A 23,671-nucleotide genomic window follows, 5' to 3' on the forward strand; every position below is an offset into this window, starting at 1 on the left:
AACCATTTTTTTGCAATTCCTAAAAACACTCTTTAAGTGGAATTATAAGTCAAATGTTCATGTATTTTATCAATGAACCGCTTTATAATATTTTTTTAACAGTATTACTTTTCAAAACAAGTGCTGAATAGTTCATCTTTTCAGCATCCGTTTCAGTGCTGAAAAGTAGAACTTTTCAACATTTATTTTGAAAAGTGTTACTATCCGATTCTGTTTCTTTTTGGTACAGAAAAGTAGGCTTTTTCGTCGTTCAAGAATGACAGAAAAAGTAAATAGTTTTTTTTTTTAATTGCAATATGCTTGTATTTCACTCCTAGCAATGCAAATTTCCACCATAAACACCTCCAAATAACTGTTTGAAATGTTCACACAAAGAAGCTCACCTACTGTTAATCGTTCCTAAAAATCAGTTTCCTGATTACCAACTCGAACCAGTCTACCGCGCAGCACAGTGGTTGACAGCCCGCCGCTGATGATGATGATGGTGACAAATTGCGGTTGATAGAAGAAAAAAAAAAACTTGCCATCGGCTGACCACTTGCCGGAAAACCATTATCCACTGAGCTATGTGTGGTGGCGGTGACGGTGGAAGATTTGATCTTAATTCCGTTAGGATGTGCCGCTAGTTTTATACAACACGAAGGTGTGAACTCTAGGGTCGGCATTCTCATCTTGACGTCATGTTAAGCTCTTGTTGCGAGTCTGTTAAATGGCGCCACCGACACTGACGCAGACAACTGACGAATGATCAGTATCAATGTCACTTGTCACATAATTGGCGTTAGTTTATTAATGTTGGCATATACAATATTGCATTTATTCTTCATAATCAAAGTGGATTCAGGAAATGCCAAATTAGTTTTTATTACAGATCAGAACTCAAAAAAAGAGCACAAAACAACTTAAAGCTTATTACTCACTATTCAAAGACAAGCCCCTTGACATTGAACAGCGCGCATGATGTAAGGAAAAGAAGCGACAAGAAGACAAGAAAAAAAAGCTCTTCATCTTCATAACCAAACAACGCTTTTTTGTGTCCTGAGAGAGCTTCCGTGGCTACCCAAATCATGAGCTTCGCGGGAAGAGGAGTGTACACCGGCTGGGTCGTGACAGGTTCTGAATAATTCAACGCAGAGTGTTTTGCCGAGCAGTATAGCATAAGCAGAAGCAGCAGCTCCTCAAAGAAAGGGAAAAAACACTATCAATACTGGGAAGGAGGGAGGGGGGACCACGCCGTGCCGCATGAATAAATGGAAATAATGAGAAAGAAAAAAAAACTATTGGTAACCAATTCAGTCAGTCAGTCGCTGACAGAAAGAGCGACCAATTCCTTTGTGTCCTTTTCGTCAGCGGAAGCCACTTGCTGTCCGTGTGATGTCGCTTCCGATGGCCATCGATGGTAATTACGAACATTATCGACTTGGAACAGGGATGTACTCTTTGATTCTCTGAAAAATAAAAAATCGATAGTCGCTAGTCGTTGATTAGTTCTCTAAATCCTTTTGAATCTCTTTGAATCTCTTTGAATCTCTTTGAATCTCTTTGAATCTCTTTGAATCTCTTTGAATCTCTTTGAATCTCTTCAATCATTTTTTAAATTTTTTGTATCGTTTGAATCACTCCTCACCTCTTTAAAACTCATTGAACCCTATACAATTCCTTGAAATTTCTATAAATCCATTTGAATATTTTAGAATTTCTTTGAATATCTTTGTATTCCATAATACCTTTTCAATATTTTGTGAATTTCTATGAACTTCTTTGTTTTTTTTTTTTTTGAATCTTTGCTATCTCCTTGAATACTTTTATTCTCTTTGAATTTTTATTGATTTTTTTAATTATTAGATATCTCTTTGAATCTCTTGAATCTTTTTGAATCCCTCTGAATCTTGTTTGATCTCCATGAGTATCTTTGAATCCCATTAAATCTCTTGAACTTATTTGAATTTCTTTGAAAATCTTTGGATCTTTTAAATCTCTTTGCATTTTTTTATCTCTTTAAATTACTTTGAAGCTCAATTCTTGAAGCAATTTGAATCTCCATGAATATCTTTGAATCCTTTCAAATTTCTTTCAATGTCTTCGAAATTCTCCGCATTTCTTTTAAATTTATACACTTTGAATGTCTTAAAACCTCTCTGAATTTATCTGATTTTCTTTCAATATACTCAATCCTTGAATTCTTTGACTCTCCATGAATATCTTTGAATCCCTTCAAATCTCTATGAACTTTTGTAAATCACTTTTACGTTCAATAAAACTCATTCTTCGAATACTTCTGTTCTCTTCCAACTTCTAGAAACACTTTAAACCTTTATGAATCCATTTGAACTTCTATGATGAATCGATTTTTATATTCTATATTTTTTGCATCATTCTCAAGATCTTTGAATCATTTTCAATCCCCCCAAGTTCGAAACTCTTTCAAGTTTAATGATTTAAGAGAATTTAAGATTTACTGAAGAGATTAAAACCATTTATTCGTAGTATCATGAATGGGTTCGACTCGTTTTGTAATTTTATGAATATTTTCGAATTATTTTTATAATTTGTTAATCTTTAACCCTCTACAACCCAACTCCGCCTTTAGACGGGCTTCGATTAAAAAAATCGCCAAAAATCAATTTTTCATCCATATTTTTGATCTTTCAAAAGCATTGGATAGAAGAACATCTTAAAATTTTAGAAAATTTATGGTTTGGAAGTTTTACTTGTTTTATGTGACTTCGTCAATGTTTTTAAAAATGTCATTTTTTAGAGGTCAACTTTGGCTGGGGTTTGCCTTCCTCACGTTACTGAGGAAAGGCTATAAAATCACTCGAAAAATGAACTTCTCAATTAGACCTCCTAGACCCACCTTCATGTATACCTATCAACTCAGAATCAAATTTTGAGCAAATGTCTGTGTGTGTGGTGGGATGTTGATCAAAAAATTTTCACTCGATTATCTCGACATTGGCTGAACCGATTTTGACCGTTTTGGCGTCATTCAATCCGTCTTGGGGTCCCATAAGTCGCTATTAAAAATTATGCAGTTTAGTTAAGTACATCAAAAGTTATGCTAAAAAAACGATTTTAACAAAAGTCCGGAAGATTGTAAAAAGGGTGGTTTTTGTAAGAAAACCCGTCATGCTATACATTTTCAGAAAGGTATTTAAAAGACCTTTACAACGCGTTCAAGACATTGAACACCTGACAAATCTATCAAATGCTATAAGCACTTAAGCACGGGATTGAAACTCGTCTGAAAAACCTGTATCATTTTCTCAATCAAAACGGTGGCGCCGCGTGGTGGTAGCTGCCCTGTTTATTACACAGTGAAATTATCCATGGCTAATCCAAGGAACCAAAAGGTGACAACAGAATATCCGCCCAAAAGGGGTGCTGCAAAAAACTTTTTATTTTTAAAAAAATTCCCAACAAATCAGCAACGAATTACAAGTTTGATAGTCGAACTGCACATAAAAGTTGGTTTTGTTATTTGTTTTTGCAAAACCGCATATTTTTTAACAAAAGTGCGAAAAATATTCGTAACTACCTTCTGCCTCTTGGTGGCGCTTTGTGTTAGTATGTGTGTGGTCAATATTTGCGGACGTGCACGCAGAACACAGAACAGTGAGAACTAGCGAAAATGCCTCACTTTCTTCTGATACAAGTCGCCATATTGAAATTGCTTGAAGATTCATACCCGTGACTTAAGTGTTGTTTATACGCTTTTTGGAGGGCGGATCTCAAATATTTTGATGAAAACGTTGTCCGGATCTCTCATGCGACCTTTCGTTGGCTAGGTATTCAAAAGAGCTTTCCAACGCGTCCAAAACATTGAAGATCTGACAACCCTATCAAAAGTTATAAGCACTTAAGTGTTATTTACGCACTTTTTCGAGGCCGGATCTCAGTTATTTTGATGAAAACGTTGTCCGGATCACTCATGCGACCTATCGTAGGATGGGTATTCAAAAGACCTTTCTAACGCGTCCAAAACATTGAGGATCTGACAACCCTATCAAAAGTTATAAGCACATGAGTGTTATTTACGCACTTTTTGCATTTTGGATAGCACCCTTTAAATGTGAGGAAGGCGCCAACCACCTAAGGGTGGATTAAGTAACGTTTTTTACTAACATTTCCTATATTTTAAGTAAAAAGAAGTATGCAGTAATTTTTGTAGTGTCCCAGACTATGCCTCTACGCATTTTTCTACAATTTAAATGATAATGGTGTAGAAAATGTGAAAAACAAGCAAAAAGTTGAAAAAATTGAGACTGTCAAAACATGAAAAAAATAAATAGGCAAAATGTAATGATAGGAGGTGGTAGAATAGACCAAATACTACAAAAAACAAAAATAAAATAAACAAGATAAATGCAAATTGAAATACTAGAAATGAAACAAGAAAAACATAGAACAAGAGAACTGATTTTTTTTCGTAGAATAAATGTTGCTCAAAATGACCTCCTGAACACGGGAAAAATAAAAAATTTCGAAAAAAAATTGGGCAGTAAAGGGTTAAGAAAATCTGAACTAATTTCTAAAAGTGTTCAAGTAGATTATGGAATTCGATCTTTTTGAATCCCCAATCTTTGAAGTGTGAAAATCGAAAATAAAAAAATGAAAATAGATGTAATTTTCATTTTTATACATTGAAATAACGTATTTTTTCAGATTGAAATTTTTTCACATTTGGCCCGCAAGCTTATGTGAGCTTTAAAGTTGAACCGCCATTAAAAAAAAACTTTGAGCACCCCTGATCTAAGTTGAAAAAAAAACATAATTATGTTGAAAAAATATAAAGTGATTCATGTAACCAAACGAAAATTATAGGCCAGTGCTGGTAATTTTGACCTTGAAAGGAAAAAAACGAAACTATTGGCACTACGCCCCCCGGGGCATGGCCTTCCTCTAACGTGGGATTTCTGCTCCAGCGCCTCTGACGAGACAGGAGAAACCGGGACCGACGTTTTACTTCACCATCCGATAGAAGCTCAGTGGATAAGGCGGGAATCGAACCCGCGTCTCATAGCATCATCGGGATCGGCAGCCGAAGCCGCTACCCCTGCGCCACGAGACCTTGAAAGGGTAAACCCTGAAATAAAGTCATTGTATTATATTTTAAACTATTATTAATTCTTCTCATTTTCTCTTATGTTATATCTTCAAAAGACATTCAAACATAAAATATCCGGTAATCCAATTTCTTATTTAATTCTAATTATAAAGTTTCAAATAGCAGCTACGGGTAGACACCAATGCTATGCTATGCTATTCTAATTATAAAGTTTCAAAAATATTCAATTAAATTCTGCGTCTGAAATCATTTTTAGCATAATTGGGTTTATTCAAAAATGTATTAAATTTTAGAAAAAATTTGATGCGGCGCAGTACTGCAAAACTTTTTTTTGCTAAAAATCAACACCAATGTTTCCGAGTTTGTGGTATGCCTGTATCGTAATTTTGTTCAACAACATTGATAAATCAGCAATTTCCCTAAACTGACATTGAAAATTACAATAGTTGAAAGTCATCTAATGCAATACCATTTCCCCGATCGATTCAACCCTGTCACCCTCCCCCTTTCCATAAACCCACGTGCACGCGTTTGATGAATGAATTAGCAGTTTCTTCACACTATCATAACCGCGTGTGTCCACCTGCAGACCTGCAGCTCCATAAACTAATTCCGCCCTGTCACCCGTTGCGCGATGCTCTCTGACGTGCAGCCACTCATCATCGTCACAGAGTTGAAGAGGTCGTGACCGTCGTCGACCACTCTCAAGCCCAAGTTAGCTGCCTAAACGCGCAGGTTCGATCATCTTCGATCTTTCTCAGGGTTCCCGCTTCGTAATGATGATGATTTGGTAATTGAATGGTAGCAGAAGTAGCTGAAGCAGAAGTTGTTGTTGTGGTTCGTCAATAGGTTTTTGTTGTTGTTGGTGTTGTGTGATGCCACTTGCATTAGAATGTGGACTGGTGAATGAGGAACCAAACGCTCAATGACTTCCCCTCATGTGGATATTGTTGAGTTATTGCATGTAGTACCTATTGAGTAGAATGTTGTGACTTGATGATTCATATTTTTTTCATTTTTTGAGCTTGTTTAAAAGTACGTATATTCAATCTCTTTTTTAAGAGTGTTTTTTTTTATTTGTTTCATTTAACGTTTGAATCAAACTGAATTTGTTCCAAAATTCAGCTCCTCGCTACCCCTTTAAATTGGCATTCTTTTCAGCATAGTCCCACAACATCAACATCAAGGCTTTCTTACCTGTTATGCTAGCTTCCCCAACCCCCTGGACTGACTAATTGTGTTATCACGTCCAATTTAACGCTTTTAACTAACGACCCTTTCGCGTGAAGCATCCCCAATTCTGTCGTCGGCAGTCTTATTCCTTATACAGTGAAAGACCGATAGTTTGGCACATTCAAATTTGATCTAACGGGCACTCCCAATGCAAGACGTTTTTTTTTTTTGGATTGATAAGTTTATTTTTAAAAAAATAGGCTTTCATCCACGTCATGAGGGTTTTACTGTAGCAGCTTTTTTAGACTTGACTGTAGCTTGAATATGCTTACAATGCTCTTTAGCATGATTTTCACCATCTATAGCTATAGCTTGTCGTCATATAGGACTTTTATGCATAGCGTCGCGGGGGCCAATACTGTAAAGGCACGGTCTTAATATTACAACGAACACGGAATCGGTTTGATGTACTTAGTAAATTGTTTGACTCGTCTCAATGCAAAAAGTTGTCACTTACAAGCACAACCTATGATTCACATCACCGTGAATCACTCCAAATAATCAGCTGAAATTACAATTCCAGAACTATCCCTTCTCGCATTTGGCAAACAATAGCTCGTAATTATCTACATAATCAGGGTTGTGCAAATGTAGTGCGTCACAAACTTTGCAGCAGAAGCAGCAGCACCGCCAATCCGGGGTAATTCCCGATTTCACCACCTTAAACAAAAACTGGCAAACTTTTTGGGACGGGAAAGCCAAATTTTGTCCCCATTTGAAATTCAATCAGTTTCTCCGTCGGGACTATAGCAAGTGCGCACGTCACAACGCCAAATATGATGTTAAATTTGCTTTGTTCTTTTGCTAAACTGGCCACGGCCAGTCAGCTGTCTGCTGTACCTACTTTGTCATATGACTTCAAATACCAAATAGGAAATGTACCGAGTTCTGCTCGCGTTTGGTCACTGGCCAAAATTTTATTCCGAAATTTGTTTCGTCATAACCTGTCTTGAGAGAAGAATTTTCGACTCATGGGCGTTGTTACAGGATGACTTTTATTAAAATTGTAAGTCTTATAATTTTTATGCGTTCAGGATTATTTTCGAGAAACTAAATATTTATTATTTAAAATACTTAAAATACTTGAAATACTTGGAATGGTTGAAATACTTGAAATACTTGAAATACTTGAAATATTTGAATTACTTGAAATACTAGAAATGCTTGAATTACTTGAAATACTTGAAATACTTGAAATACTTGAAATACTTGAAATACATGAAATACTTGAAATACTTGAAATACTTGAAATACTTGAAATACTTGAAATACTTGAAATACTTGAAATACTTGAAATACTTGAAATACTTGAAATACTTGAAATACTTGAAATACTTGAAATACTTGAAATACTTGAAATACTTCAAATACTTGAAATACTTGAAATACTTGAAATACTTGAAATACTTGAAATACTTGAAATACTTGAAATACTTGAAATACTTGAAATACTTGAAATACTTGAAATACTTGAAATACTTGAAATACTTGAAATACTTGAAATACTTGAAATACTTGAAATACTTGAAATACTTGAAATACTTGAAATACTTGAAATACTTGAAATACTTGAAATACTTGAAATACTTGAAATACTTGAAATACTTGAAATACTTGAAATACTTGAAATACTTGAAATACTTGAAATACTTGAAATACTTCAAATACTTGAAATACTTGAAAAACTTCAAATACTTGAAATACTTAAAATACTTGAAATACATGAAATACTTGAAATACTTGGAATACTTGAAATACTTAAAATACTTGAAATACTTGAAATACTTGAAATATTTGAATTACTTGAAATACTAGAAATGCTTGAATTACTTGAAATACTTGAAATACTTGAAATGCTTGAATTACTTGAAATACTTGAAAGACTTAAAATACTTGAAATACTTGAAATACTTGAAATACTTGAAATACTTGAAATACTTGAAATACTTGAAATACCTGAAATACTTGAAATGCTTGAATTACTTAAAATACTTGAAAGACTTGAAATACTTGAAATACTTGAAATACCTGAAATACTTGAAATACTTGAAATACTTGAAATACTTGAAATACTTGAAATACTTGAATAACTTGAAATACAGGAAAGACTTGAAATACTTGAAATACTTGAAATACCTGAAATACTTGAAATGCTTGAATTACTTGAAATACTTGAAAGACTTGAAATACTTGAAATACTTGAAATACCTGAAATACTTGAAATACTTGAAATACTTGAAATACTTGAAATACTTGAAATACTTGAAAAACTTGAAATACTTGAAATACTTGAAATACTTGAATAACTTGAAATACAGGAAAGACTTGAAATACTTGAAATACTTGAAATACTTGAAATACTTGAAATACTTGAAATACTTGAAATACTTGAAATACTTGAAATACTTGAAATACTTGAAATACTTGAAATACTTGAAATACTTGAAATACTTGAAATACTTGAAATACTTGAAATACTTGAAATACTTGAAATACTTGAAATACTTGAAATACTTGAAATACTTGAAATACTTGAAATACTTGAAATACTTGAAATACTTGAAATACTTGAAATACTTGAAATACTTGAAATACTTCAAATACTTGAAATACTTCAAATACTTGAAATACTTGAAAAACTTCAAATACTTGAAATACTTAAAATACTTGAAATACATGAAATACTTGAAATACTTGGAATACTTGAAATACTTGAAATACTTGAAATACTTGAAATTTTTGAATTACTTGAAATACTAGAAATGCTTGAATTACTTGAAATACTTGAAATACTTGAAATACATGGAATACTTGAAATACTTGGAATACTTGAAATACTTGAAATACTTGAAATACTTGAAATACTTGAAATACTTGAAATACTTGAAATACTTGAAATACTTGAAATACTTGAAATACCTGAAATACTTGAAATGCTTGAATTACTTGAAATACTTGAAAGACTTGAAATACTTGAAATACTTGAAATACTTGAAATACCTGAAATACTTGAAATACTTGAAATACTTGAAATACTTGAAATACTAAAAATACTTGAAATACTTGAAATACTTGAAATACTTGAAATACATGGAATACTTGAAATACTTGGAATACTTGAAATACTTGAAATACTTGAAATACTTGAAATACTTGAAATACTTGAAATACTTGAAATACTTGAAATACTTGAAATACTTGAAATACCTGAAATACTTGAAATGCTTGAATTACTTGAAATACTTGAAAGACTTGAAATACTTGAAATACTTGAAATACCTGAAATACTTGAAATACTTGAAATACTTGAAATACTTGAAATACTTGAAATACTTGAAATACTTGAAATACTTGAAATACTTGAAATACTTGAAATACTCGAAATACTTGAAATACTTGAAATACCTGAAATACTTGAAATACTTGAAATGCTTGAATTACTTGAAATACTTGAAATACTTAAAATACTTGAAATACTTAAAATACTTAAAATGCTTAAAATACCTTAAATACTTTATCAAAAACCTAAAATAATAAACATGCTTCAATACTTAAAAGCCATAAAATACTTTAAATATTTAAAATAATAAAAATAATTAAAATATATTTTAAAAAACTTGAGATTTTTAAGATACTTAAAATATGTAAACAAAAACTTAAAATACGTAAAATACTTTAAAAAATAAATACTTAAAATACTTAAAATACTTAAAATACGTAAAACACTTAAAATACTTAAAATACTTAAAATACTTAAAATATATTTAAAAAAACTTGAGATTTTTAAGATACTTAAAATATGTAAACAAAAACTTAAAATACGTAAAATACTTAAAAAAATAAATACTTAAAAAAGAATTAAAAATCTAAAAATACTTAAAATACTGAAAAACTTAAGATAATTAAAATACTTAAAACACAAAAAAAAACAACGGTGTGACTTTAATAGCTGGGGTGACTTTGCGAGGTTTGCGGTTTTTCCGCAAAATGAACAGTACTGTATACTGACCCTGGTAGAAAAGTGTTCAAGAAGAACTTTCAATAAAATTTTTAAAAGTTTGAAAAGTTAGTTAACTGGAGTAAAGAAAATGTTGATGAAAGTCATTATTTTAAACTTCTCAAAGTGTCATGAATTACTCAATGAACATGATTTTGAATCGGAAAACGGAATGCATTTTCGGATACTTTGGACAATCTTCCACTAGGAGAAGATTAAGTAAATTTGTAAATAATTTATAATATGTGTTTTTGAAACACAATTAATAAAAATCCCCAAACTTATAGGCAATTTCAGTTGAATAAATGTCATGTAAAATGTAAAAACTTGTGATTCGTGCTTCGAATTCAGTATAAAATGGAATTTAAATCGATAATTTTATTCAAAAATCTAGTTTTAGCAAATTTCAGGCAAAATTCCGACTTTTTAACAATTTTATCTGAAATTTTTATGTATTTTTTAAAAAGCATATAAACATTGATATTTAGAAAAAACTATATAAAAAACTACTTTAGTGATGGTCCATTTAACACTGGAACGCCCAACGCATGTCCAACTTACACGGACGCCCAAGCCTCCCAAAAAAGTTGGAACGGTAACTTCAACTCGCTGGTTCTCGGGCCTAACTCAACCAATCAAGATGATTCTTCTTTCCAGTGATTTGTTAGGATGTTTAGATCATTCTAGAACTTTGCAGAACTTAATTTGATCAAATCTGTAATTTCTGCGACCGAAAACATCGTTCCACCTTTTTTAAAAAGACTGCCTCCGCGGAATTTTCGGCGAATTTTTTTTACACGCGAAAAAAAAAGTTGGAACGATGTTTTTGATCGCAAAAATTACAGATTTGATCAAATTAAGTTCTGCAAAGTTCTAGAATGATCTAGACATCCTAACAAATCACTAGAAAAAAGAATCATCTTAATTGGTTGAGTTAGGCACGAGAACCAGCGAGTTGAAGTTACCGTTCCAACTTTTTTGGAGCCTTGGGTGTTGGAATGTTAACGTACAAATAAAGTTTAAACATCTTAATTATGATTTGAACTTGTAAAACTATGCCTATCAAAGTCACCCCGGAAGTTAAACTAAGAATTTTTAACAATTTTTCTAAACACTATTGAAAAAACTTTTTTTTTCCATCATAGTGCATGAACTTTTTGTGGCCAACCCTAATACATAATTTAAAAATAATAATCTAGAGAAAATCCATACCTGTTGGAAAATATTCTAAAAACAAATTGAAATCCTATGAAAGTAACCCCGGTTTACGGTACGTTATTTTGACAATTTAGAAACAGGTGAAGAGAGAGAGAGAGAGAGAGAGAGAGAGAGAGAGAGAGAGAGAGAGAGAGAGAGAAAGTATTATATTTCTAAGAAAATGGGAAATTTATTTGATATATGTTTGTGCCGATTTTACCATGACATAAAGTTTATGGATTTTTGGCACCCTAATTTTAATTTCAAAAGATTTTTTTTATTCATACAATGCTCATGTCAAGTTACTACTACATTTGTCGATAACGAAAAATCTTGAGATTTGCATATTTTAATATGTACATTCATGCAAAATCTCTCCATTATAGAACCCGGATACTACCGGGACCTCGTGCAAGCTGCTTTGGCCATCTTCGCATAAGCAGCTCAAAAGTACAACAAAGAACATACCCGACCAGGTTAGGTAATCTGCCGGCCGGGACCAGCTTCCGAGATGGCGTATCGGAGGGAAGGTGGGGAAGACACTTTCTGCAGCGTGACTCGTCCAAATCCCAGACAAACGTCGGCGCTCCCGCCGAGGAAACAAAGGAAAAACGGAACATGAATCGCCGCCGGCTGAAAGTTTCTGGAAACTTCGGTCTAATACCCGATTCGGCTTGGGAACCTTTGTCTGCAAGAAGTGACACTTTTACGCAAATCAATCCGATCAGCGCGGACGTGACGTGTTTTCACCAAATCTTAGAACGAATTTGAACGGGTCTCCCCGGTAACAAGTTGGACATTTAAATCGGCTAATTAAAGTGTATTCTCCATAATTATTAAGGCAAACTTCAGATTTTTTTATGGAAAGGTATAGGAAACAAAAACATTTCGCACTTTGGATTATGTTTTAAATTGTTTTGATTGAAACACAGAGATTTTCTAATAAATGAAAATACAATTAAGGGAGTGTGGTATTATTTCAACAAATTTAAAATCCATTTTAAAGGAAAATTCATGATACAAGAGAATATTACTTCCATTGAAAAAATGCCAGTAATTTAGATAAAATTTTGAAAAAAAAATCATTCAAATAATTTGAATTTCATTATTTTTCAGGAATGTTTTTAAAACGTAAAATTGAAAAAAAAACTTGCAATCTCGGATCTCAGGGTATAAAACAATTCTTCTGACAGAACCTACCTCAATCTTCAAGCCACCCATAATTATATTGTATTTAGAGTTCAACGGATCGTGCCGCTTGTCGTCTGACCACGTATGAAAATTAAATTATAATTGCTTCCTCCTTACGTCAAAAGCGCTAATAAAAGTCTAACCACCACGTGCTGTGCTCTCCGACCAGTTTAAAACTTGTAATTTATGACTTTTCTCGTGCGACTGACCGCAGCGGTATGCAGAACAGAGCAAACACACTAAACACAGTCTCTCTAAACATTAGTCACAGTAAAAAAATGGTATGTAATTTCCACATTTATGTTTATTATGCCTCAAAAAAACATTGATGATATTTTTAAAAGTTAGTTAAAGTCTTTTTACTGTGTACTTTTGACACATGACTCCGCTCCAAACAACAACAGAAAAAGCCATCAGGTCATAATGTACCCTAACGGCGCTTAGTTTTTGCGCCTTAAACACACACAAACACTCACACTTGACACGACTAGACTCAATTCCCTGAACCCCACCGGTTCAGCAAGAAGGGGTCAGCCGCGTATTAGCACCTGTGAAGCCCGGAAGCCGGAAGACCGCGCGGTGCATGCCTGGTGGTCAAACTTTTCCGGAACGGAACCAAACCGCTTCCGACCACCGCACGCGGGCTGCGGGGAAGCCACCTCTCCGGGGTAATTCCAGAAGCCTTTAATCACCGCACGATTATCTCCTTCCTTCTGGCGCCAGTGCACTGGGGTGCCTAAACCCATTGGCCACGTGGTAAACCGCGCGCGTGGCCACTACCGGCAAGCGGAGGCAAATAATACCCGTGGCGAAAGATTAATGCCCCATGATAAACAGCAACTTCCTGGTGGCAGCGGCATTATGCACCGCATGGTCAAGATCCCGTTGGTGATGACCACATCTTTATTTTAAGTTCTTTCATTGTCCTTTTTTTAAATGCAACGGCGAGTCTTCACCGCAAGTCCTTTAAATGTTTTTAAACTAAATCGCCGAATATTTATTTTCTGAATGATTCAAAAATTTATAGTTGAATGATTTAGCAGCAAATCAATAAATTTTCTGAAACGTATCAAAAATTTTACGGGAAAAGTCTGAAAAAATCGGGTTTTAACTTCTCGTACCTATTTACAAATTCATGATTTCTATTTTAAAAAAAAGAATTATTTCACGTTACCTGAATACACTATATATAAAACTCAACTTTCACAAATTTAGACCAAGCTTAGAAAAAATCATCTAAAATCCTAAATTTGGTACCGATTTGAACATTATCCACTGTTTGGCACCGCACTCTTTTTATAAAGGTTGCAGATTTTCTAAATGAAAAAATCTTCTTTCTTCCAGGAAAAATTGCTCAGCAAACTCGAGGAGAGCGAACTGGAAGCTCCCACGTCGCAGGAGGATGAGTGCGTCATCTGCATCAACGCCCGGGCCACAATGCAGACTTCACCCTGCGGCCACAGGGTCGTTTGTCGGCGCTGCTTTGTCAAGACGATCCAGAGTGCGGTCGCGCAACGCCTACTGCCCCTGCGATGCGTCATCTGCCGGTAAGTTGTCAAACCAGGGTGTTTGTGTGATCCCGTAATGCCGCAACTCCAACGTTCTCCCTCAGGGCACGAATCAACCGTCTTACCTCGGGATCCACCACGTGGAGGTTACAGGGATCCGCCAGCAGTTACTCCATGGGCAGCAAAAGCTGGAGCGTGCCCGGTTCGGCCAGTTCGTACAGCGTGGACGCGGCCGCCGTCCGGGTCACCCAGTCCGCCAGTCTGTACTCGATGAGTTCCGGCTCGTCGTGCATTTCCGGCATTTCGAGCGCGTCCGGGACGTCGGGCATGTCTTCCTCGTCGTCGAACAGTGGCATCGGTGGCACTGACTGCAGTGTCGCATCGACGTCGTCGGCGTCTTCGTCAACGCTTCATCATCACCACCATCATCACCACGCTGGCGGAAGTGGAGCTGGCCACAAGCACAGCAATGGTACCTGTTCCAGCGGGTGTCTGGGGGCGATTCCGCGAAACCCGGCCTACCAGCATCACCACAAGAAAGGACAATACTACGCTAAGGTGGGAGTCTTTGCTTTGATCATCAAAAGAATATTTAAAAAAATACTTTTATTGTAGAATCGCATTCCGGAGATGCCAAATCGTTTACCGCCAATTATCGAATTTAAAAGTCCAACTCGACATAGGACGCCTTCCCCTGCCAACCCTGGAGCCCGGTTCAAGTGAGTCATTTCTTATAATTAAAGTAAACGTTATCTGAATCAAAATCTTTCCTGAAGATTTTCAATTTCAAACTAAAAACTAAAAACTAAAAACTAAAAACTAAAAACTAAAAACTAAAAACTAAAAACTAAAAACTAAAAACTAAAAACTAAAAACTAAAAACTAAAAACTAAAAACTAAAAACTAAAAACTAAAAACTAAAAACTAAAAACTAAAAACTAAAAACTAAAAACTAAAAACTAAAAACTAAAAACTAAAAACTAAAAACTAAAAACTAAAAACTAAAAACTAAAAAAAAACTAAAACTAAAAACTAAAAACTAAAAACTAAAAAAAAACTAAAAACTAAAAACTAAAAACTAAAACTAAAAACTAAAACTAAAACTAAAAACTAAAAACTAAAAACTAAAAACTAAAAACTAAAAACTAAAAACTAAAAACTAAAAACTAAAAACTAAAACTTAAAAACTTAAAACTTAAAACTTAAAACTTAAAACTTAAAACTTAAAACTTAAAACTTAAAACTTAAAACTTAAAACTAAAAACTAAAAACTTCTACAGCATTTTATGATAAGTTTTTTGTTGCATTTTTTATCTATCAAATTATTTTAAGATGGACCAAATTATTAGATCGATCCAACTTCTACAGCCAGAGTTATTCAACTGTCTCATTGTTGTTTCTCATCCTTTTGCGATCCATTCCTCTCTCGACTGATTTGCAAGAACTTCATTCCCTCTCCCCCTCCCCCCCTTGTTTTTAATTTACTGGTATCAATGTATCATTTTTTTAGGTTTGCGGATAGATTACAATTTGTATAACACATTAAAGTGTAAATTACGCAATAAACTATAGTAAGTATTTCAAAAAGTTTTTGCGTATTTTAATTTTAAAAAACTTACAGACAACGAAGGTTTGGGTTTAGAGGGTGACGATTCTCGAGATTTTCAATTTCCCGGGAATCGAGAAAAAGAAAAGTATTAAATTTGTTTAGGAACTATATAGTTTACTAAAATTGTTTTAAAATGTTTATGAATCATTATTCGCAATGAGTGACTTTTCAAATGTTGCACAAACTTGTTCCATGAACTTCTTATTATTATAATTTCCCAGTATCGAGATTTTTGCAATATGATAAAGAACGACTCAAAACAACAATTTAATTTGTTTTCATCCTTTTTAAGGTCAACTGTAAATTTTAATTGAAGATATATTTACAGTTATCATGAAAACCGGAGTATTCACAATTGGCGAACCTTAACTTTACAAAGATTACCGCTCCAGAGTTTAATATTGAGGTTGACGTGAAATATAAAATTACATCGCTTTGACGTCAAAAAAGAAATTACCTTGAAAATTAACTTAGGTACTTAGAATTAAAAAAAAAGGATTGCTATGCTCGAGAGAAGATATGGAATTTGAACTTATCTTGAAAAAGCTTTTATTGCGCGTATTGAGAAATAATCAGTTTTGGTGATTATCTGGAGGGGGTCTGAAATATAGGAGCGCAAGGAGTTTTTCAATTAATCGCAGCAATCGTTTTGATTTTCACTGTACATCGCTGTCAGTTCAACTCAACTGTTTATGCTATTTTTTCGTTTTGATGCTTTTTTTCAGATGGTGAGTGTTTTTAATGAAAATAATATTTTATATTTAAAATATAACTTCTTCCTTCTATTGCAGGGATCATGTTTGATATGAAATTGTATATTCATCCAGAGGCTTCTTCGCAACAGCGTTATTTTATTATGAAACGCAGATAGGGGGATGTGGTTGAGATTTTGTTACTTTTTTGTTTGCCAACACCGGATTCCGGATGTGACCACCGGGGAATATGGGAACCGGCCAGAGGACGAATTTATACACTAAAGACATTCTTCATTCAAAATTAACCAGTATTATACGTCGCATGGCCAGTTAACCGACGAGTTAACGCTGTTTCTTAAATACGGTTCTGGATGTGGACACCGATGATCATGGAACCGGTTCCGATATTCCAGTCTCATGGTTTTTTGTTTTTTTTTTTTTGCTGTTCTGATTGTTTTGCATGAGATTTCATGTTAAAAGAAATGAAATCAAAATGGAGTCAAAATTCTTAACAAATTTGGATCATTCGGTGGACCGTATTCCGGCCACCGGTCTGTGCGTTGATTTTCCATCAGATTCTGTTCTCTGATACTTAAACATAGCTTTTGATGGTTTACGTGAAACTAGAGAGAAGTATTACTTGGTGGAACCATGTCTCGGTAAATTTTTGGTCATTTTCCCAGATTTACCCATTGACAAGCGCCATTTAGCGTCATCAAAATCAAGGCCGACATCTCTCAGGCCGCTGACCTTAACCGTTAGGAAGTGTCCGCATTAAGCATGCCCGGATTAGCGTATGGCTGGACACCAAGTTCTGCAACGATGGGGAAGCCTGCCCGACGAAGCCAACCATGCCCGCTGTGCGCTGTCCCGGTTCCATAAAACCGACCGTAAAGGTCTCAGAACCGTAGATTCCGCCACCGGAAACCAGACAACCGCAGCCAAAACCAACAAGCCAAAATCGTCAGCCTGCAGAAAAAGTCCCTACGAATATCTCAGATTGACAATCAACAATTATTTAAAAAAAATGTCTAAGCCTACTATCCTGCCTTCTCTAGGTTTTCCTGACCTTTCCCACTGCGACGATATCTTTCTGCGGCGATTAATTGGAGCGCAGGATTCTAATTTTTCTCGAAATTATTAATATCTCTTAGAAATAATAAATAAAAATAATATTTCTAGAGTTTTTTTTTTTCATAACGCCCTATAAACACTCTGGATTCATAAAAAAGGAAACATTAAATTTCATTTCTGGGGTGTAACTGCAGAGTATGTTTTAAGGTAAATTTTGGGGTCCACATTTTTTTGGCTTCTCTCGATTATAGTTATTGGAATTTTTGACAAGTTGAAATTAAAAAAAAAATATGAATAGGAAGATTAGAGACGCATTGGTTCATTTGAATTTGAACATCGAACATTAAACATCCAATGTTCCAAACAATTTTGAATTTTTCAAATAATTCTAGATTAGTTTATATAATTTTGCTTCAATATTTATAAGTTAAAAATTTCCCGGGAGTCTCAACCGAATTTCCCGGAAATTGAGAGGTCCAAAAATGGTCGATTTCCCGGGAATTCCCGCTCGTCACCCTCTATTTGGGTTTGATTTATTGTTTGTTTATTTGATCATTTTTTTAACAAGAAAAGCCACTTTTCTAGGCTTCTTTTCGTTTAAATTTCAATAAATAAATACAACTATAACATATGTACAAATATTAAATAAAATTAATAATTATCTGCGGCAGAAGACAAATTACTCTCAAAAATGTGATAAATTCAAACAATCTTAAAAAATATTTTAAAAACTTTTTAAAACTATTTTAAATCATTTTTCAAAAAATGTTGTTGTTATAAAGTCTACAAAAATCTTACAAAAAACAAGAAAAAAATCTGCTTGCGTCCAAAAATATACAAATAAAAAAAATCATTTTTTTGTTTCAAGAAATGTCAAAATTCATAGAAATTGAAACTTTAATAATTATTTTTTTAGGAAAAAAACAAACGTTGTTATGACTTATCAAAGAAACTGAAAGTTACAAAGAATGTGTCAGATAATGATTTAAGACTAAGGCTCCCAATTTTTCCGGGTTTTGAATTTTTTGGGAAACGGGAACAGGTTTTTTTTAAATCCCAGAAATTCCCGGGATCCCGGGATTTTTTAGATTTTTTTTAAATCTACTTTTTCATTAATTTTTTTATGTTTTTCAAGCTTAAAATCATAGAATTAGCGTAATACTGTTAATTTGTGATAATCTATGCTTCAATCTGAACAAAAACAGCAGTTTTTAAGTTAGTTTGAAAAAAACTTATTTAGTTAAAAAAAAACAAAATTGTTGTTTTTTGTTCTGCTTTGGATTTTAACCAATAATCATTTTTTAATCCAATGTTATTCAAATTATTTCTAATTTGTAATCTTAAAATTCTTATTAATAAATTTCTTTTTTTTTCATATGTGAATTGACTACAAAAGCTTAAAACTTTCTTGAAACTGTAAAAAAAATAACAAATAAAATGATATCATCCAATGTAAAATTTTGGAAAAGTTTAGAATTTCATGTTTTATATAAAACATATTTTACAAATTATCATTAAAACAATACCGCCAACTGGGAAAAATCGGGATTGCAGTCTGAATAGGTACAGGATATTTCAGAGCAATACATTTGAAAATTGGTGTACTATTTGTTTTGTTAATGAGCAATTTCAGCCAAAAACAGGTTTTTTTAGGTATTTTTTCGATAATCTCAGATTTCAACGAAATTTTGTAGACATTATTATACGCTTACGTAAGCCATTTTTGTGTATTTGGAGCCAGTTCCACTCGATAATTACAGTGTTTTCAATATTTTTTTGTATTTCGTATTTTAAATATCGCTGTATCTCGAAGCCGTTGCATCGTTTCAAAAAGTTGTCAACTTGTAGGAAATTTGACGGACTTTCCGAAAAAAATACACTGATAGAAAAAAAACACGCCACTCTTATGATTTTTTTATGCTCGTTCAAAATTTTTGTGAAAATAGCCTAAGATGTTATAGAAAGATTCACAAAAAATTGCAGAATGGAGCAACTCACCTAAAAAATACAAAAATTATTTACTGAAATTAAAAAAAATATCAGAAAGTTATGCAAAAAATATTGGCTAAAACAACTGTCTTAATTCGTTAACATTGTCCTGATTTACTCCAGGTGCCGATATTTGATGAAATATAATTAAATTTGATTTTTTTTTCTAGTTTGAAGTCTTCATAAAAGGTAAATTTTAAGAAAAATATATAAACTTTAATGGAAAATAATTAAATCGCTAGGCATTTTGTGGTTCCGCAAACTACATTTTTAATAATTTTCCCTTATAAGCCAAATAAATGTTGATATATCGTCAATTGTGTGCTATCTTGTGACAACGACCATTTAGTACTTTTCGAGAAAATCGATTTTTAGAGTTTGTTGGTAAATAATTTCAAAACTATGAATGATAGAGCCAAACTTATTGAAGCAATCGGTTCGTACACTATTGCTTAACAAACGCTCCAAATTTCAACTAATTTGGTTACACCAGTTAAACGATTCAGTAAATAATTTAAACAAAAATCTGAAAAGCACGTGTCACAAGTGTGTCTCGAACGTAAAATTGTACTACGTGTCACAAGTGTGCACAGAATTCCCATACAAACTAAAATAAGCTCAAATCAATGGTTTAATCGACTTAATCAGTATATTGTTATAAACTATGTCACAAGTGTGTATTGCGATATCCGGGAAACGGAAGCGAGTTTCCAAAATCGGGTTAAAGTATCTTCTAGTGTGCACCGGAAGCAAAGCAAGATCGCCCCAGCAGCTGGACACCGAGTTGCGGCTGAGGACAAAACGCAAAGGCCAGCAGAGCCAACCAAGACCCCTACACAATCCCCCTTCCCTTCCCACGCCTTGTCCTTAACATCAATCCCTTCCCTACTAACCCCGAGTAGGCCGCGGGTAATCGGCTCCCCTCCCACTAACATTTACACACAAGAGCCTCTGTAATTATTAAGTCAAATGTAATTACAAAAGCCGACTCGGTCCTAACCAGGTCCCAGTACCGAAAAGGACCTAATAAAAATAATTTTATGAAAAAAAAATATATATATCTTCTAGTGTTTCAACACTGTGTTTGTTAAGTATAGCAAAACGTCATCATTAACTCATTTTCGACCAAAATGGTCTATGTCATAAGATAGCACACAGCTGACGATATGCCGAATTCAAATTTGCTAATGCTTTAAAATTCTTATCGATAACTAAGTATTCAACTGTTCATCTATTCCCACAACCTAATCTGAGTTTCCAGACCAAAACTTGATTTTTTTTTTTTGTTTCAATTCTGGGTATTGTCGGGACAAAATATTAAAAAAATCCCGGGATTAAGGAATTCCCAGTATAGGAGAAATCCAGGGATTTTTATCCCGGGATGGACGCACTATTTAAGACATTGAATTTCTATTGAATCCTCTTCCCCCTAAAAAGGCCGTTTAAAGGCAACTTTGTAAACTTGAAACTTCAATTAACAAAAGTTTTAATAAAAAGTCTTTTGAATTATATAAAAAAATATTTATAATTAATAACTTTTTTTGTTTACATGAAGTTTAATCTCAAATGTGCCAAAAACATGGCCAAAGATTGCCAATGATTTTGGAAAAAACATTTTGGCCCAACTTATGCTATCCGAAATGACGAAATAAATTTGAAGAAATATTAGTTTTGCTGAAAATATCCAGAAAAATGCAGAACCAACGAGAGAATCAATCATTTATAAATTACTTAGCAAGGGAGCTTCCGTATCTGAAGCCACTCTTATGGCAGAAGTGTATCCAGTAGACACACCTTTCTTTAAATATGAACCTGATTGGTTAAAACTACGATTTGTGAGAGCCATTTTATCATTGTTCCCCGTATCTCATTCATGACTACTCTTCCCTACATTCCATTGAAATTAATCAGAAACGCATTTCTGTATATTTTTTGTTATTTTAAAGTTAATTTGAAATTACATATTTGGAAACATTTAGTTCAGCCATTGTTGAGAAAACTGAGAAACAATTTCTACCTAAACCAAACATTTCAACTTCTTCCACAGATACTACACCCAACCCGGCAAACCTGCCGGCAGCAAGAACGCCAAGGAAGAAGTGGTCGAGTCGATACCTCTGCTGAGCATTGAAAAAAGCAGTAGTGCCAAACCGGGCCCGTCGAAGCTGGGCCTCAACGGTAAGATCGCTCCGGCGGCCTGCAAGTCTCCGATCAACAAAACCAACATGGCCACCGGCAAACCAGTCACGACCTCACTCATCACCGCAGTTGGGACTCCGCCTAAGGCACGTGTCCTCTCGGCTGGCTCTTCCGCCGTTGCTTCCACTTCCGGTGGTGCCGGCCTCTCCAAGAGTAAGAGTAGTTTTAGCGACAGCAAAGGCAATAATCACATCAGCAACAATAACGTCAAACAGGACGAAAAATACGACAATAAGAAGAACGAGACGATCGAGCGGAAGAAGAAGGAGGAAAAGCACAAAATCAAGGCGGAAAAGGACGCCAGGAAGGTAAGGAGGGGGAGGAGGGTTGGGCGCTTGAATCGGGCGTTGTAGTCTTTGAAACTGAATTCGAGTAAATTGACTAATTTTTGAATTGTTTCCCCAGGAGGAAAAACGCATCGCCAAGGAGGAGGAAAAGCTCGCCAAGATGCTCGCCAAGGAGGAGAAGAAACGCGTCAAGCAGGAAGCCAAGGAATCGCTGCTGGCCAACGAGGGTGGCAGCCGGAAATAGGACCTTCCCCGATGGAGGCACTTTCTGGCGCGAACGTAGACACTGGCGACTCCATCGTAGAAATTACCACAACTCCATTGAATACGCCAGTGTGCAAATAATTAGATATGGTAAGGTTAAATTATGAGAAAACACAGCAAAAACATTCTAAAGTTAATTGATAGAGTAGAATGAACAAATTACGATTAGAAGAGCTTGTCAGTGTTAGTAATTTGTGCAAAGTTCCTTTTCAAAATTTAAATATTCAAACAAATTACTAATGCTGACGATTGCTTTCAAAATTAAACAAACACGTGGCATTCTAATTAAGAACAACATATCAATCATACCAGCTTCCTTTCGAAAACAAAATGGTGAACTTCCACTGCAAGTGGTTCCAAACTCAAAATATGTGTTTATTTTGAAGTACTTCTTCACTAAACTACTATTCGATGTGGCCAATTACACGGAACAATACAATTACGATTTGGAAAAAAGTCAACTAATATTCCCCCCACAGAACTTCCACTCTGGTTTTTAGATCGATCTTATTTTGTAGAGATGTATTTTTAAATAAAATTAAATAAAAAAAAACTTATTTTAACTTCCAAATCATGCGTACCGTTCATCCCCCTTCCCACCTAGATACGAGAAGAAGTTTCAAGTTATGCTTTCTGTACATAGAAATGTCGACGATTTCTCGCAAATTCTTGAAAAGAATTCTAATCTTAATCGAAACTGTTACAAAATTGAGTTCGTCTAAAACCAAAACAAAAAGTGATCACGTCAAAACGCACATCAATCACTTATTCTAAACATAGAGTTAAGGCATTTGGGTGGTTTTTGATTACTGTGTAATACAATTTTAGTTCAATAATTGTGTTATAACAATTCATTCATAGCCAAGAATCCTATGATTTCACTCTCATTTTTAAAACTAGCTTAAACCAAATTAATAAAATCAAAGTGTATAACTATTGCTTCGAAAATATTTTTTTGTCTTTCGACAAATGCTCGTTTGTTTTTCAAACTTTCGTTTTTATTTTTTATTGTCTTTTGTCTTTGCCTTTCAATTTATGTTTTCCTATCTTTTGACTTTCCAGATATTTGTTTTAATTTTTTTTCTCAAGTTTATGTCCTTCCTGTTGTAAACAATAACAAACACGTTTTAATTGGCTAACCATTATGTGCATTGTCCCGAAGTTTGGTTGCAGTTGGTTGCTGGAGTTCCGAGTTATAATTACAAGAATCTATGACATTTCCCCGAAACCCACATTCCCGAAGAGACATTTCCCCGAATGCCACATCTCCGAAAAGACACTTTCCCGAAATGTAATTTACCCGAAAATCATTTCCCCGAACGATCCATTTCCCCGAACGGCTACATCCCCGAATGGCGAC

The 23,671-nt window shown here is 34.2% G+C and overlaps 1 protein-coding gene across 1 annotated transcript in view; it reads left to right on the forward strand.

Annotated features, from left to right (window-relative positions):
• Nucleotides 1-23,320, forward strand: part of LOC119766089 — a 125,339-nt gene extending 102,019 nt beyond the window's left edge. The window contains exons 3-7 of the mRNA XM_038250481.1: nucleotides 14,031-14,233; nucleotides 14,299-14,752; nucleotides 14,810-14,913; nucleotides 21,609-22,068; nucleotides 22,166-23,320. Of these exons, the coding sequence (XP_038106409.1) occupies nucleotides 14,031-14,233; nucleotides 14,299-14,752; nucleotides 14,810-14,913; nucleotides 21,609-22,068; nucleotides 22,166-22,291 (1,347 nt within the window). The 3' untranslated portion in view covers nucleotides 22,292-23,320. The remainder of the gene's footprint in view (nucleotides 1-14,030; nucleotides 14,234-14,298; nucleotides 14,753-14,809; nucleotides 14,914-21,608; nucleotides 22,069-22,165) is intronic.
• The last annotated feature ends 351 nt before the right edge of the window (nucleotides 23,321-23,671 follow it).

The sequence above is a fragment of the Culex quinquefasciatus genome, chromosome 2, assembly GCF_015732765.1.
Source record: "Culex quinquefasciatus strain JHB chromosome 2, VPISU_Cqui_1.0_pri_paternal, whole genome shotgun sequence".
In the NCBI taxonomy this organism is placed as follows: Eukaryota; Metazoa; Arthropoda; class Insecta; order Diptera; family Culicidae; genus Culex; species Culex quinquefasciatus.